The sequence below is a fragment of the Patagioenas fasciata genome, chromosome 3, assembly GCF_037038585.1.
Source record: "Patagioenas fasciata isolate bPatFas1 chromosome 3, bPatFas1.hap1, whole genome shotgun sequence".
In the NCBI taxonomy this organism is placed as follows: Eukaryota; Metazoa; Chordata; class Aves; order Columbiformes; family Columbidae; genus Patagioenas; species Patagioenas fasciata.
The window spans coordinates 32,656,699-32,671,395 of record NC_092522.1 but is presented as its reverse complement, the minus strand read 5'-3'; the positions used below and the strand labels follow the sequence as shown (position 1 = coordinate 32,671,395).

The window sequence follows — 14,697 nt, the reverse complement described above, 5'->3', positions numbered from 1 at the left end:
GAGGTTTGCGTGGGCCCACTTCTCGAGCTTGTCCAAGTCCCTCTGGATGGCATCCCATGCCTCAGGTGTGTCAATTGTACAACCCAGCTTGGTATCATCTGTGAACTTGCTGAGGGTGCACTCAGTTCCTGTTTTTGTGTCGTTGAAGATGATATTAAATGGTATTGGTCCCAGTATGGACTCCTGAGGGATGTGACTTGTTACTGATGTCAATCCAGACGTTGTGCCATTGACCGCTTCTCTCTGGATGCGACCATCCAGCCAGTTCCTCATCCGCTGAACAGTCCGCCCATCAAATCCTTATCTCTCCAATTTAGGGAGAAGGATGTTGTGAGGGAGCATGTGAAAGGCTTACAGAAGTTCAGATAAACAACATTTGTAGTCCTTCTAACCACTGATCTGGGTTAGTCTGTCATAGAAGGCCACTAGATTGGTCAGGCAGGACTTGTGGTGAAGCTGTGCTGGCTGTCTCGAGTTACCTCTCTGTCCTCCAAGTGCCTTAACAGGACTTCTAGGAGGATCTGTTCCATGATCTTCCCAGGCACAGAGGTGAGGCTGACAGGATCTTCCTTTCTACCCTATTTAAAAATGGGTGCAGTGTTTCCTTTTTCCAGTCACTGGGGACTTCACCTGACTGCCATGACTTCCCAAATACAATGGAGAATGGCTCGACAACTAGATCATTTTCTTGGTCTTTTTGGTATAGTTGAAGAAGATGTTTTCCATTTATTTTAAGATTATGCTTCAGAAGTGTATCTTTGTTAATAGGGAAATAAACTTCATATATTTTGGGACAGGATCTAGCCATTTAACAAGTGGTAAGAGTCAGAGATAGAACATGAATGTCAGGATGGGTAATTAAAAACTAGACTAGTTAAGCTGTACTGTATTTTTCATAATTTAATGAAGGCAAAAGAAGCAAATATGTAAAATGTGGATTATCTTCATAAATCTGTCATTTTAAATGACAGATTTTCCAAATTCAGTCCTGGTTTTTAAATTATTTCAGTATCAATTGTCCTTGCAGTGCAAGGAGTAAATTTGATTCTGTTTCTGCATTACTGCCTCCCCAGGTGCCCCTCCGTAATAGGTTTGAGGCCCTGGATCTTGAAGAAGAGGTAGGTGAGGAGGTGGTGCCAAGCCTGCCTACAAGATCACATAGGAAGAGGCGGTTGACTACACAACTGAAGACTACCTCTGATAAGAAAGATAGAAGGGTGATTGTAATAGGAAATTCCGTTCTGAAAGGAACAGAGGGCCCAATATGCAGGGTTGACCCTCATCTTAGGGAAGTCTGTAGTCTACCTGGAGCCCGGATCAAGGATATTGCTAGAGAGCTCCCCAGACTGGTGCACCCGACAGACTACTACCCGCTGCTGGTCTTCCAGACAGATGGGGAGGAAGTTGCTTCCCGTAGTCTGAGGGGAATGAAGAATGACTTCAAGGTCTTGGGAAGGATGGTGAAAGATTCAGGGGCTCAAGTGATCTTCTCTTCACTCCTTCCCTCTTCAAGTGACGATGTGGGGTGGAATGGGAAAATTCAATCTCTAAATGGTTGACTCCAAGACTGGTGCTACAGGCAGGGCTTTGGTTTTTTTTGATAATGGCTGGTTTTATAAGACTCCAGTTCGGACAGTGTTATGTGGGAAAGGCTTATCTCGCAGAGGCAAAAGGATGCTGGGGCAGGAATTAGCTGGGCTCATTTGGAGAGCTTTAAACTAGGCTCGAAGGGGGATGGGGTTGTAGCTGGACTTGCCCCAGTGGGGCAGCATTCTAAAACAGATGAGGACCGGGTGGCCTCCTGTGCCCCTAGGGAGAAATTGATGTGCTCTGCTCGCTCCCTGAAATGCCTGTGCACCAATGCGTGCAGCATGGGGAATAAGCAGGAGGAGTTAGAATCCTATGTTCGGTCGGGAGATTATGATCTGGTGGCAATTACAGAAATGTGGTAGGACAGTTCACATGACTGGAATGTGGTCATGGATGGCTACGCCCTTTTCAGGAAAGACAGGCCAGCCAGGCGTGGTGGTGGAGTTGCTCTCTATGTGAGAGAGCAACTGCAATGTACTGAATTCTGCCCAGGAGCGGATGAGGAACGAGTTGAGAGTGTATGGATCAGGATCAAGGGACAGGCTGACAGGGATGATACGGTTGTAGGTGTCTATTACAGGCTACCAGATCAGACTGAGGAAGTTGGTGAGGCCTTCTATGCGCAGCTGAGAGTGGCCTCACAGTCACAGGCCCTGGTTGTTGTGGGTGATTTTAACTTCCCTGATGTTTGCTGGAAGGACCATTCAGCCAGCCAGCCACAGTCCAGGAGGTTCCTCCAGTGCATTGATGATAACTTCCTCATGCAGATGGTGGAGGAGCCGACCAGGAGAGGTGCACTGCTGGATCTCATCCTCACTAACAAAGAGGGTCTGGTCGAAGCAGTAAAGGTTGAGGGCTGCCTGGGTTGCAGTGACCACGAGATGGTGGAGTTCAGCATCTCGTGTGGCAGGAACAGAATAGCAAGTAGAATTGCAACCCTGGACTTTGGCAGGGCTAATTTCGGCCTTTTCGAGCAATTGCTGGGGGAAATCCCATGGGCAAGACTGCTTGAAGGAAAAGGGGCCCAAGAGAGCTGGATCGCATTCAGAGATTGCTTCTTCCATGCTCAGGATCAGAGCATCCCCACACATAGGAAGTCGAGGAAGGGAGCCAGAAGGCCAGTGTGGTTGAATAGGGATCTGTTGGGTATGCTCAAGCAGAAGAGGCGAGTTTACAGGTCATGGAAGCAGGGACTGGCCACTTGGGAGGAATATAAGGCTGCTGTTAGAGGATGTAGGAAGGCAGCTAGGGTAGCCAAGGCCTCCTTAGAATTACAGCTGGCGAGAGGGGTCAAGGACAGCAAAAAGAACTTTTTCAAATACATAGCAGATAAAACTAATACCAGAGGCAATGTAGGCCCACTGATGAATGAGGTGGGTGCCCTGGTGGCAGAAGACACAGAGAAGGCAGAATTGCTGAATGCCTTCTTTGTCTCTGTCTACTCCGCTGGAGGCTGTCCTGGGGAGCCCTGTACCCCTGAGACCCCGGATTAAGCCAGGTCAATGGAGGAGTTTGCTTTAGTCGATGAGGACTGGGTTAGAGAACAATTAAGTAGTCTGGACATCCATAAATCCATGGGTCCAGATGGGATGCATCCGCGGGTGCTGAGGGAGCTGGCTGAAGTCATTGCTAGACCACTCTCCATCATTTTTGCCAAGTCTTGGGAAACGGGAGAGGTGCCCGTGGATTGGAGGAAAGCAAATGTCACTCCAGTCTTCAAAAAGGGCAAGAAGGAGGACCCGGGTAATTATAGACCGGTCAGCCTCACCTCTGTCCCTGGGAAAGTAATGGAACAGCTTATCCTTGGTGTCATCTCAAGGCACATCAGGGATAAGAGGGTCATTAGGGGCAGTCAGCATGGCTTTACCAAGGGTAAGTCATGCTTGACCAACCTCATAGCCTTTTATGAGAATGTAACAAGGTGGATGGATGATGGCAGAGCAGTGGATGTGGTCTACCTTGACTTCAGTAAAGCCTTTGACACAGTCCCTCACAGCATCCTCACAGCGAAGTTGAGGAGGTGTGGTCTCGACAATAGAGTAGTGAGGTGAGTTGCAAACTGGCTTAAAGAGAGAAGCCAGAGAGTGGTGGTCAATGGTGCGGAGTCCAGTTGGAGGCCAGTATCTAGTGGAGTGCCTCAGGGGTCAGTACTGGGGCCAATATTATTCAATATATTCATTAATGATTTAGATGAGGGAATTGAGTGTACTATCAGCAAGTTTGCTGATGACACTAAGCTGGGAGGAGTGGCTGACACACCAGAAGGCTGTGCTGCCATCCAGCGGGACCTGGACAGGCTGGAGAGTTGGACGGGGAATAACCTGATGGAATTTAACAAGGGAAAGTGTAGAGTCCTGCATCTGGGCAGGAACAACCCCAGGTTCCAGTATAGGTTGGGGAATGACCTATTAGAGAGCAGTGTAGGGGAAAGGGACCTGGGGGTCCTGGTGGACAACAGGATGACCATGAGCCAGCACTGTGCCCTTGTGGCCAGGAAGGCCAATGGCATCCTTGGGTGTATTACAAGGGGGGTGGTCAGTAGATCGAGAGAGGTCTTCCTTCCCCTCTACTCCGCCCTGGTGAGACCCCATCTAGAATATTGTGTCCAGTTCTGGGCCCCTCAGTTCAAGAAGGACAGGGAACTGCTGGAGAGGGTCCAGCGTAGGGCAACAAAGATGATTAAGGGAGTGGAGCACCTCCCTTATGAAGAAAGGCTGAGGGAGCTGGGGCTCTTTAGTTTGGAGAAGAGGAGACTGAGGGGTGACCTTATTAATGTTTATAAATATATAAAGGGTGAGTGCCACGAGGATGGAGTCAGGCTCTTCTCAGTGAGAAACAATGATAGGACAAGGGGCAATGGGATCAAGCTGGAACACAAGAGGTTTCACTTAAATTTGAGAAAGAACTTCTTCTCAGTGAGGGTAACAGAGCACTGGAACAGGCTGCCCAGGGAGGTTGTGGAGTCTCCTTCCCTGGAGACATTCAAAGCCCGCCTGGACATGTTCCTGTGCGACCTCACCTAGGCGTTCCTGCTCCAGCAGGGGGATTGGACTAGATGATCTTTTGAGGTCCCTTCCAATCCCAAACATACTGTGATACTGTGATTATGGTTAATGATTCTAATGTAAGGATTGGTGTAGTGAGAGTAGATTTTACATGAGACAATTAAAAGAGGACTTATGTGATTTTGTGAAAACTGCATTCTTGATCTTGGTCTCTCTAAATGTGCCTGTCTATATTGTTTGTTTGTTTGGGTTTTTTTCACATTCCAGTTCTACTTTTCCGTTTTACAAAAATTCTTCGTATTTTTTTCCCTTTTACAGATCTGGCCATTCATTTGTACCTGATATGTCAGAAAAATTTCTGTTTAAAAAGAGCACCAAATACCCTTGCTACTCTCAGAAGATTCATTGTCTCTGAATCTCACCTATGCTAAACTCAAATATGAACAGACTCGCTGCAAATGTTCTTTACCATGTCAGTTACTAAAAGCAGCATACAAGGTTATAAAGCCTTCAGTTCATCTGAAAAATACATGAAAGAACAGAAGCAGGTAATCTTTGACACATGTCACAGTAAAGCGATACATATGCCCTAGAGTCACAGCAGAATTTTAATCTTCTAGAGTATTCTTTTAAGTGTACAGCACAGCTTTAAAAAAAAAACACTGCAACATCCACAATTTTATTCTTAAATGCATTTTAAAAAATTCCATTAAATAATTTACACACTCATTATGCATAAAGATGGAATATTTATTTAGAGAGACACTTGTTAAATAAACATAGATACTAACCTTTGAATTATGCAGCATGAAGTTGCTACTCAGACAAATACAGTATTTAATGACTGGAGATGTCACAGTTCTCAGCAGCATTTGTGAATTTGGTTCTAGAAATTTGATACCCAATGTCTTCACAAGCAAAGCAGATGAAATGGAAACTTGTAAGAACATGATCTTTCTTACTGTAAGCCACCTCATTTTCTAATCTGAAAAGTGATAAAGCCAAAGAACCAGTGATAGATGAATGGAAGAACTACTGAAATCAGGAGTATAAAGGACTTCTAGTTTAGGTTATTTCAGAGAAAAGTAAAACTGTTTTTTATGCATTTTTCCTAAAGAAGCATTTATCAACACTGCAAACTATATTCTTGTTCATGCTTAAAATAGACTTTTCCTTAAAGTTTTATGGATTTGCAGTCTAACTTCAGTTGTGTCATTTGTTGTAAATTTTACTACTACGACTAGTTGGTTTTTTTGTTTGTTTGTTTGGTTTTGATATTTGTTTATTTATCTGTGATTCATTGTTGTCTTCCAAATGCTCACTGCTAGGTATGAGATTCTGTCCTTTGTAGTATCACATCCCTTGAGAGTAACTTCTCTAAATACTGGGGAATCTCTTTCATGCTGTCATCCCAGCTTTCTTTCCTTCTTAAATAAACTCTAGAGAAGGCAAAGGTGGGAAAGAGTTAGTTTGACTCAAGGGCATGTAGAGAACAGTTTGAAATGGTGGGTGTAGTTTGATTCTGTATGCTACAGAAGATACATCTGTATGACTTTGTTTTGTTAATGAAGCTTCTCTTCAGATGGGAAACCTGAGTTAAAAAGGGAAAGAAACTCATGTATGTTTCCCTTTCCACGTGAACACTTATTGTCCATATTACCTTCTGAAAAGTGGTAAACATGACTGCCGTCTGTAGGCATCAAAATGGAATCTTTTGTGAATGGGTTGTACTCTAATGCAGTCATCTGGCTTTTCTGCAGGATTGCTTGCATATGGCAAAGCATTAACATTGCTATGCTGCAAAGTATCTGAGGTGTAAATATTGCATTATTTAGGTACCACAGTATTCTGCATGTATACAATTTTACAAACTATTTTTGTAAGCGTATTTAAGAGCATACAATATGCTTCCATTAGTTTATCTCTCAACCTTTTGACGTTAAGCATCATTTCAACCATATGCCTAAATGACAACTTACACTGGGGAGAAGGATTTTATTGTAAGCATCATCAGCACACTGGTAACTTTTCTGTTTCATTACAATACTTCCTATTTCAGTAAATAATCTTCCACTACTCCATTGTTTAGATTTCAGTGATCCCATTTGAAATTAAGGATTGTGTAATTGTGCTACTTTGGGTTACTAACAGGAAAAAAGAAAATACTTTTGCAGAGCCTGTGATTGAACATACTGTCAAAGGCAAGCTCTGAAGCAATATAAAAATAATTTCAGCTGGACTTGGGGAAAAATATTAGTGTCTTAAGGCTCTTCCCAATTACTTCTCTTATAAACATGTCTTAGGGTGAATAGTTGTAAAATCCCGTGTTCTGCAAAATGTTTGTTTTAAGGGTTTAATTATGGTCCTACATTGCCAAAAATCTGTGTTTGAACTGTGTCAGTGACTAATGGAAAGATAGTTATCTATATTTTTAATTTAGATCTATCATTCCTTGTTAGAGATTTTTTAGAAAAGGAGGAAAAACCCCATGAAAACTGCTGGGAGTGACTTTTTTTTTATTGTTTCAGTCAACAACTTATCCTGTTTTAAATCTATGGGCAGGTTATTAACTATGAAGTCTAACTCATAATTATATGTGTATGCACGCGCATGAGTCTGTCTACATCACTAAAAAGTCTTAGTATTTTTTAAAAGCAGTAAATTTTTTTATGAAGTTAATAGAAGATACGTGGTGTAGTGCCATTAACTTTTTTGAAAAGCAGAACCACTGCTTTTTTTTGTTGTTCCCGTGTCAGATACTGCACACAAGTACTTGTGAGTGCCTAATAATGTGTACGTGCTTCTAGGAGCAACAAGCACGGTCAGTAATCAAAAATCAAAGAACTAGTATCTCCATGTTTGACTCTATGTAGCTATTTTGCTTTCTACTGATTCTTCAGTTGCGCATCTCCCTGCCTTGACATCCCCAGGTAGTGGGTTCACATTTAAGTCGGTGTTCTGTACTTTTGAGAACACAGAATCACAGAATGTTAGGGATTGGAAGGGACCTCAAGAGATCATCTAGTCTAATCCCCTTTCATTTTATAGCGCTTCTGCTAATGTGTCATCTTTCTTGTTTCTTCTCTGAACTGGAGTCCCTGTAAAATTGTCCCTCCTCAACTTGTCTGCTCAGACAGTTGTCTTTTTTTTTTTTTTTTTTCTGAAAGTGCCTTTGGGCATCTTTTCTGCAGATCCTGCTGAGTAATGGTTTTGATTAGATTGTCTTCTCCCCTCACATAACCCTGTGGAACAGTAAACTGAGTGGGAGGTCATGCAAGTTACCCACTTCAGTAGCTATCGTTTTCTTTCCCTGTCAAAAAGATTAATGAAACCACACTAATTACAAAGAATTTTAAGGCTTTGTAAGAATATTCAGTCACATTATTTAACATCAATTAAAAATTGGTTCCTGAATTTTTAATACATAAAAAAATGGACCAGTTCAACAATACTTCTTTGCAATATTACTTGCCCATAGTCCTCTTTCTTATGCCTCTAACCAGTGGCCACATGTTCCATAGGAAACTTAACCCCACTTTTGCTTTGTGCATTCAGTGGCACAAGAGATGGAGGTATAACAGCATTTTTTTTCTTTGCTTTTTAATATATTTTTAATGGAGTTTTTAATGTTTTATATATGAAAACTTGGTAAGATGGGCTGTTTGACTTGATATATTTGCTTATGTATCAAGATCTTATGTTTTGTGCTGTTCGACTTCTACATCTTCAACCTGCTATGCAGTGTATGTGTCAAAAAATAAGTTGTTCTGAAGGAGCTGTTAGATGAGCTACAAAAGCCAGAAGTTTTGGAATCTGAGTATGGGATGTTAGGAGCATTTGGTGTCAGGTTTTGACATTGTGTGATAAGAAATTACTTGTGTGTTTTCTGCTTAAATAGCTAATGATGATCAGTATTGGTGTTTTATGCCATCCTCATTAGGGCTTCAGTTTATATTCATTCAGGGTTCCAGTGCTTCCATCTAAAGTTTTTAACTGAAATCTTCTTTGCAGTTACAGCAGCTACTGCAGAATCTTTGGTCATGCATTTAGTTACAGCAATTCACTGCGCTGTTCTGAGGTGCCTGCGGAAAGCCTCCTCTGTCTCTGAACATTTGTTTCCACCTAGTGATCTGGTTTCCCTGTGTTTATTCTGTGGCCAGTGGCTCAGACATGTTATGGTAGCTGAGTCCTGGAAGAAGCTCTGTTGATCTTTGCCATGTGCTGATTTACTCTTGACTGATGTTTTTAATTTTAATTTAATTTTATTTTTTTTTGTATACATATTTTTACACAAATTAGATCTCGCTGTCTCATCATGTTATTTTTCTAGACCTAGATCTGTCTACTGGTTGGAAGCTTTGCATTGGTGTCACACTAACATGCACTTGTTTATCTCGGTTGATTGTGTGGCAAGCAAACTATGCAGTTGACTTTCTTTTTTTAAATGGTTGGCCCTCTCTCTATTTTTAAAGGAAATCTGTTTGATCTGCGTAGCATTTATGTCTAATTAGAATCTCCCCACTCTAACATTTGAGTCGTTCTTGCTTAAACAATGCTAAATGGTTTCCTGTAAACCCTGAAGCCATCCTTTATCTAGTTGGAAGGTTATAAAACAAATACAGAAGATTTTTATTTGGTGTTTTTTTTTTCTCGGATTGATTTGCTGCTTGTGGCTTGAACTATGCTGCCTTACGAATTCTGGCTAATGATGAATTTGATAGGTATTGGTGCTTTGCTCTGTTTTGAATGTGGTTGCTACATCTGTACAAGCAAAACTGGCCTGGAAGTGCTACCAGTGCCAAGTGCTGGAAGCAGCAGTGTGTAAAGAGGGCTAATGCGAAGTCAGACGCTGCTTCTGCTGTGTATTACAGACCTCCTGTGAGTTACTGTTCTGAGATGCTTTTCGGTGTCAGTAAAATATAAGCATCTGTTAGTACATGTATATTAAATGTATTTTATTAGCTGTTTAGTTCCTGAGCCATACTACAGCAAGTGTAATCTTCTCTTCTTCAACCAGAATGTTGTTAAAATGGTGCCAGAATTTAAGCTGCTATATCTTTTCCTTTTAGTGTGATTAAGGGGCTAAAATTTGTTTTACCCAAAAAGGCATGAGCATTTTAGCTGACAAAGTGTTAGTCTGCACACATACAGACAGAGTTACTTAACTTGTGTAAACTATGCTGTATCATCGTTTTTAATGAAAACATTTTGCCTTGTGTGAAAGGAGTTCATCATGTGTTCATGGTTCTTCTGGCTCTCTGAGTTCACTATAGCATCAGAAACCTAATAAGTAAACTGGTATTCTGAGTGTGACTAATTACGCAGAATGCTAATTGTAATTGTTCTTCATTTCCTTCTGCAGAATGACAGGAAGGGAGTTTTTCTCTCGGTTTCCAAGTCTTTATCCTTTCCTTCTCAAACAGTTGGAGATTGTAACCAATACTTTGAACAGGTAAGACAATGTCTCAGAAGGCTTTGAAACCTAAAGTGCAATAAAAGGTTAAACTGAGTTGTGTCACATGCACCTTAACACTGCTCTTTTTGTGGTGTAGTTTTGCCAGTGTCTTCTGCTAAGGTTCTTTTCCTGTAAGTTTTGCTCATTGCAGCCAGTCTCTGGAGTATGAACTCCTGTCGAGCAATTCATGACTGCTGTGTTTCTTGGATCAGATGTTAAAGAAGGTATATTTTTCAGGAGAAGACAGAAACTGGGTGTTTGACTATGTCTTGTGTTTAACGATGAGACTTCCTGACGTGATAAAGTGATACAGTCATAGGCCTCATGTGCCCCTAAATGAATATGTTCCAGCCTGTGACACTGACTCTGGGAAGGTCCTTGAGCAATTTCTCAGGACTCCACAACTGGTGGCTGAGCACTCCAGTTTGAACAGTGCAGGAGAGATATTGTTTGGGATGACGCTGATGCTGTTGCCCCCAGGTTCATGAACTTTTAAAGTAAACCAGTGCTGGCTTTGTTTTTTCTTAAAATGCTGCGGTATAAACTGTGGAAGTTCAGCAGCTGATTTATGGGCGAGGTTCAGCTTTCTGTTTAATGGGCCTGAGTATCCAACTTTGAAGCAGGAGCTTTACCAGTTTTTGCGTGTTTTGCAGTCTCTGCTCTAAGAAAAGTGTATGTATATGTTCCTTGCAGGTATCTGCTTTACCTGACGCTTTGAAAGGTGGCAGTGTCATCACTGAAAGATTTTGGGGAGTATTTAAACTGAAAAAGAAAGTTGCTGCCTGAAATGTTGGCCTTGAATGCTTTTTTTTTTGGGTGCAGATTAACACTTTATCTTATTATTAATCATTATATAAATCCAGAAGTGTAGATTTTTTTAAGTTGGATTTCTGATTGTTTTTACAGTATGAATAGTAGCCATTTGGTGTCATTGACAAGAATAATTCTTTAATTAAGCCTTCTGTTTACTAAATAGACGTTCCCTTCCAAACTGAAAAAAAGACTTTTTTTTTTTTTAACCATCTTTTTGTAACTCAGCTTTCTCAGTTCCTAAAGAGACATTATCTGTGCTGGTTTTTGATATTATTTGAAAGCCAAGGCAGCTCACTGTCATTAGGAAAAAAGGAGGCTTGGGATGAAGTAGGCAGGTGAAGGCAGCACAGCCTGAAGTGCCCTCATAGAGGGGTTCCCAGTGGTGCCGTAGGAGAACTGGATGCTGTTTGATCCCAGCAGGGTTTGCACTTTCTTGCAATGGTCAGCCTGGCATACCTCCTTGAACCAGAAATGCAGAAGGATATTGTGTGTGGAAGAGTCGCAAGACTATCGTGCTGGAGGATGCTTTTTTCACCATGTGCTTCGTATTGCTGTTTTATTTAGTGAAGCTGAAGAGCTGAAAATCCATCCTAGCTTGTTTCTTTTGCTTTTAATCCTGGGGAGGCTGTATCCATCTCCAATGGATGGCACCTACTCAGCGCTCAGCATGGCACCGTTTGTCCCATTGATTATAAGGTAAGGTTTTTTGTGGTGGTTTTCATGTGGTGAGACTTCTTTCTTAAATCTTTAGGGTTTTTTCTTTTAATAAAATGCCTTTTTAAGCTTCCCTTCAGCTTTAGTTCTTAACAGAGAAACTGATATTCATTGGTTGGACTTATTAATGCTTGCGGGGAATTATAAGGAATTTCATCTCTTGCAAGTCATTTCATGACTTGTTTGTGAATCTTTATCTACAAATGCTGTTCAGCGTGATTGCTGCCACAAAGAAGCGAGGTGAAAGCTGATGAGCTTGACTGACTTCAGCAATACAAGATTTGCTGTACAAACTTCTGATGGGTTTTTCAGTCCTGCAGAATGTTTGTAACACATAAATGTAATGACTAGTGTATAGATTTGTAGACGTCTGTATATGTTTCTCTTCATATCCATCCATATATATAAATATATGCATATATAGCTAGGTGAAGACACGGATATATCCTGTATCTAATATATATCTAAGGTGACTTTTCAAGTTTTATGTGGTGTGACTTTTGTTTATATGGTGGCTACATCAAGGTATTCAGCAGATATTTTTGCTATTCTATATGCCACTGCTATGAGATGGGGAACCTCATAAGGGAACAGGGCTGTGGTGGATGAGGAGAAAGGTGCATAATCAGTTTTAGAGGAAGTCTTGCTATCTGTGTGAAAGCTTCAGAGCAACAGAGTGAGAAAATTCTGCTCTTAATCTTGCTCCTTTAGTAGTGAAACAAGATAGAGTTGTTGTTATCCTCAGGTCTTCTAGTTTTTATAGAAAATAGTAATAGCTTTGCTTATCCTTCACAGCAGATGTGATATATTTCTTGCTTCTTACAAGGTTTTGGAATTTTCAAGAATAAATAATGGCCTACCATTTTTTCTTAAAGGAAAATACTTACAGTAAGAGTTGTTAAGTGCACTGTATTTGACAATAAAAAATGTTTGGTTTTCTGCTGTATTTGAATGTTAAGTGCTCTTTGGGGAAATGTTTAAAACTGTATTTGTTTGGTACATAATTGATGAGCTCTTTCATGCCTTTGTTAATACACCAGAGAGTGGTTATTTATTTATTGTTATTATATTTTAGTATAATGTTTTGGCATAGTTTCTGTTATTGATAATAGATTAACTTTGATAAGTTTTTGGTTAAACCTTTTGAGTTTTGTCTTTATATTATGACCACTACTTTTGGCATGGTGCATAAACCAGCAGAATAACTCTTGACACGTAATTACCTTATTCTCTTGAAGTTATTTAAATCCATTCAGAAGATGTGGGGAGAAAAACATAATAAAAACCTTAAATGAAGAACCTGAGACTTTTAAGAGAGCTGTACTATTGGGCCTACCTTCCTTTAACTGTGTTCCTAAAGAGGAGAGGAGTGGGAGATAAAGATGATGTTTTCTGTGTTTCTTTTCCATTGATTCTGGTAGTAAGTGCTTTGGATACAGGTGTAAGCCTAGAATAACATTCTCAAATATTCCAGACAGAAAATTGTATGTGGCTGTATAGACATCCATTTTCTGATGCATTACTTAGCAAAGCATTGGCATTTTTTTATGGTTGCCAGGAGATTCTGCAGGGGCAAATGTATGTCTATGATACAGGTCGGTGTGCTGCTTACTGGCCGTATTTCTTTGTACTGTTATTATGCCCATGTTCTTGAATATCATGATTGTTTTCAGTTCACTCTGACTGCATTAGTTGGAATACATCAGGGTGATTTACCTAGGTAAGATAAATATGTTGCTATTTCCCCTTCTGTTTCCCTTCTTTTTTTCCATTCTACAAGAGCAGGTGAACTAAAATAGAATTCTTTCCTGTTTGTTGAGTTCTTTAGAAGATGGTAATGAAGATTGTTGTGTAGTAACTACTTAGGATCAAAGAGAAGGCCTTGTGCCAAAGGCCCTGTGCATCAAGACATTAAATTGTATATGTTAACTGTTCCTTTCAATTGCTCAGTGTGGTATTGTATTACATAACTTCTGTGTATACGTAAAATTAATGGTAGCCCAATGAAATTATAACCTTTATTTGCTATATTTTTACTCTGAGGTTTTTTACACTTCTGTTACTGTACCGCAGTCAAGGAAAGATAACCACTTGTGCAGTGGGGAGAGAGGGGGTGAATATCACCGATAACTCATCTGCAGGCTCTTTCCAGGGCTCAACCTGCAACGAAGCGAGATTCATTTGTTGCTCTGAGAGGAAGAACAGAATACTTGCTGCGTTTGCAAGCAAACGAGCAGTTCTCTGAACAAAACGAGGTTTAACAGGAAGAATTCAAATAGGGCTTTTGAAGCATTCAACTTAAGACTGAGTGGAATTTTCCATTTAGTGGGAGTAGAGCTGTGGTTGCTCTGACCGTGCTGAGATGAATTGCACAATATGAGTACGATTAAATGCTACAAGGACAAATCTCAGCCTCTGTGTGTATACTTGTTACTCCCTGTTGAACTAGAGCGTTTGATTGCCTATCTGCAGTTCTATTAAAAGTTATTTTTTCCCCTTTCCCCTTGCAGATGTTTTATTTGGAAGGCAACACTTTGATTCAGAGCTTATTACCTCACCTTTTTTTTTTGTTGTTTAACAGATAGATAGGTCTGCTTTAATGGTTACTTTCTAAGATGAAGGAATGTACAGAATGTTTTTGATTAACAAGGGAGGTAATTGGGAGGTAATGTTTTAAGTATGAAACAAAAACATAACCTCCCTTTTGCCTCCCCTTCCCCCTTTCAAAGACCTCTAATCTCTTCAGAATGATATAAATTCAAGTTACCTTATGTCCTCTTGTACCATGGCATTGACGGAGTGTTTGTTTAGTGTTAAATGTTCTGGGATGAATGCTCTGAAGGTGTAAAACGAGTGTTGCTGTATTGACTTGGATACTTTTCACTAATTGAAGTCTAGGAGTGTGACTTTTCAATCTTTTAGGAAGTTTCTTAAAAATTAGCTTTAACTTATTGGACAGTTTTTAGAAACTCTTTTGATGTATGTGCCTTGTCTTCTACTTGACAAAACTGTTTTTAATTCTTTGTGAAATTCCCCTATAAAACTTTGACAAATAGAGAGATTTCAAAGCAGTGTTGCTTCTAGGTATATTATCACAGTATCACAGTATGTTTGGGATTG

The 14,697-nt window shown here is 40.5% G+C and overlaps 1 protein-coding gene across 10 annotated transcripts in view; it reads left to right on the top strand.

Annotated features, from left to right (window-relative positions):
- Positions 1-14,697, top strand: part of THADA (THADA armadillo repeat containing) — a 171,707-nt gene that overhangs the window by 52,671 nt on the left and 104,339 nt on the right. For 8 of the 10 annotated variants that reach the window (XR_011738218.1, XM_071806063.1, XM_071806058.1 and 5 more), the window contains 2 exons: positions 9,958-10,047; positions 11,428-11,559. The exons of 1 other annotated variant lie outside the window; for it this stretch is intronic. Coding sequence is in view for 8 of the 9 variants with exons in the window: in XM_071806063.1 (XP_071662164.1) it covers positions 9,958-10,047; positions 11,428-11,559 (222 nt within the window). In the remaining variant the exon portion in view is untranslated. Of the gene's footprint in view, positions 1-4,913; positions 5,137-9,957; positions 10,048-11,427; positions 11,560-14,697 lie in introns of those variants that run through there. One more of the 10 variants, XM_071806066.1, reaches the window with a different exon arrangement.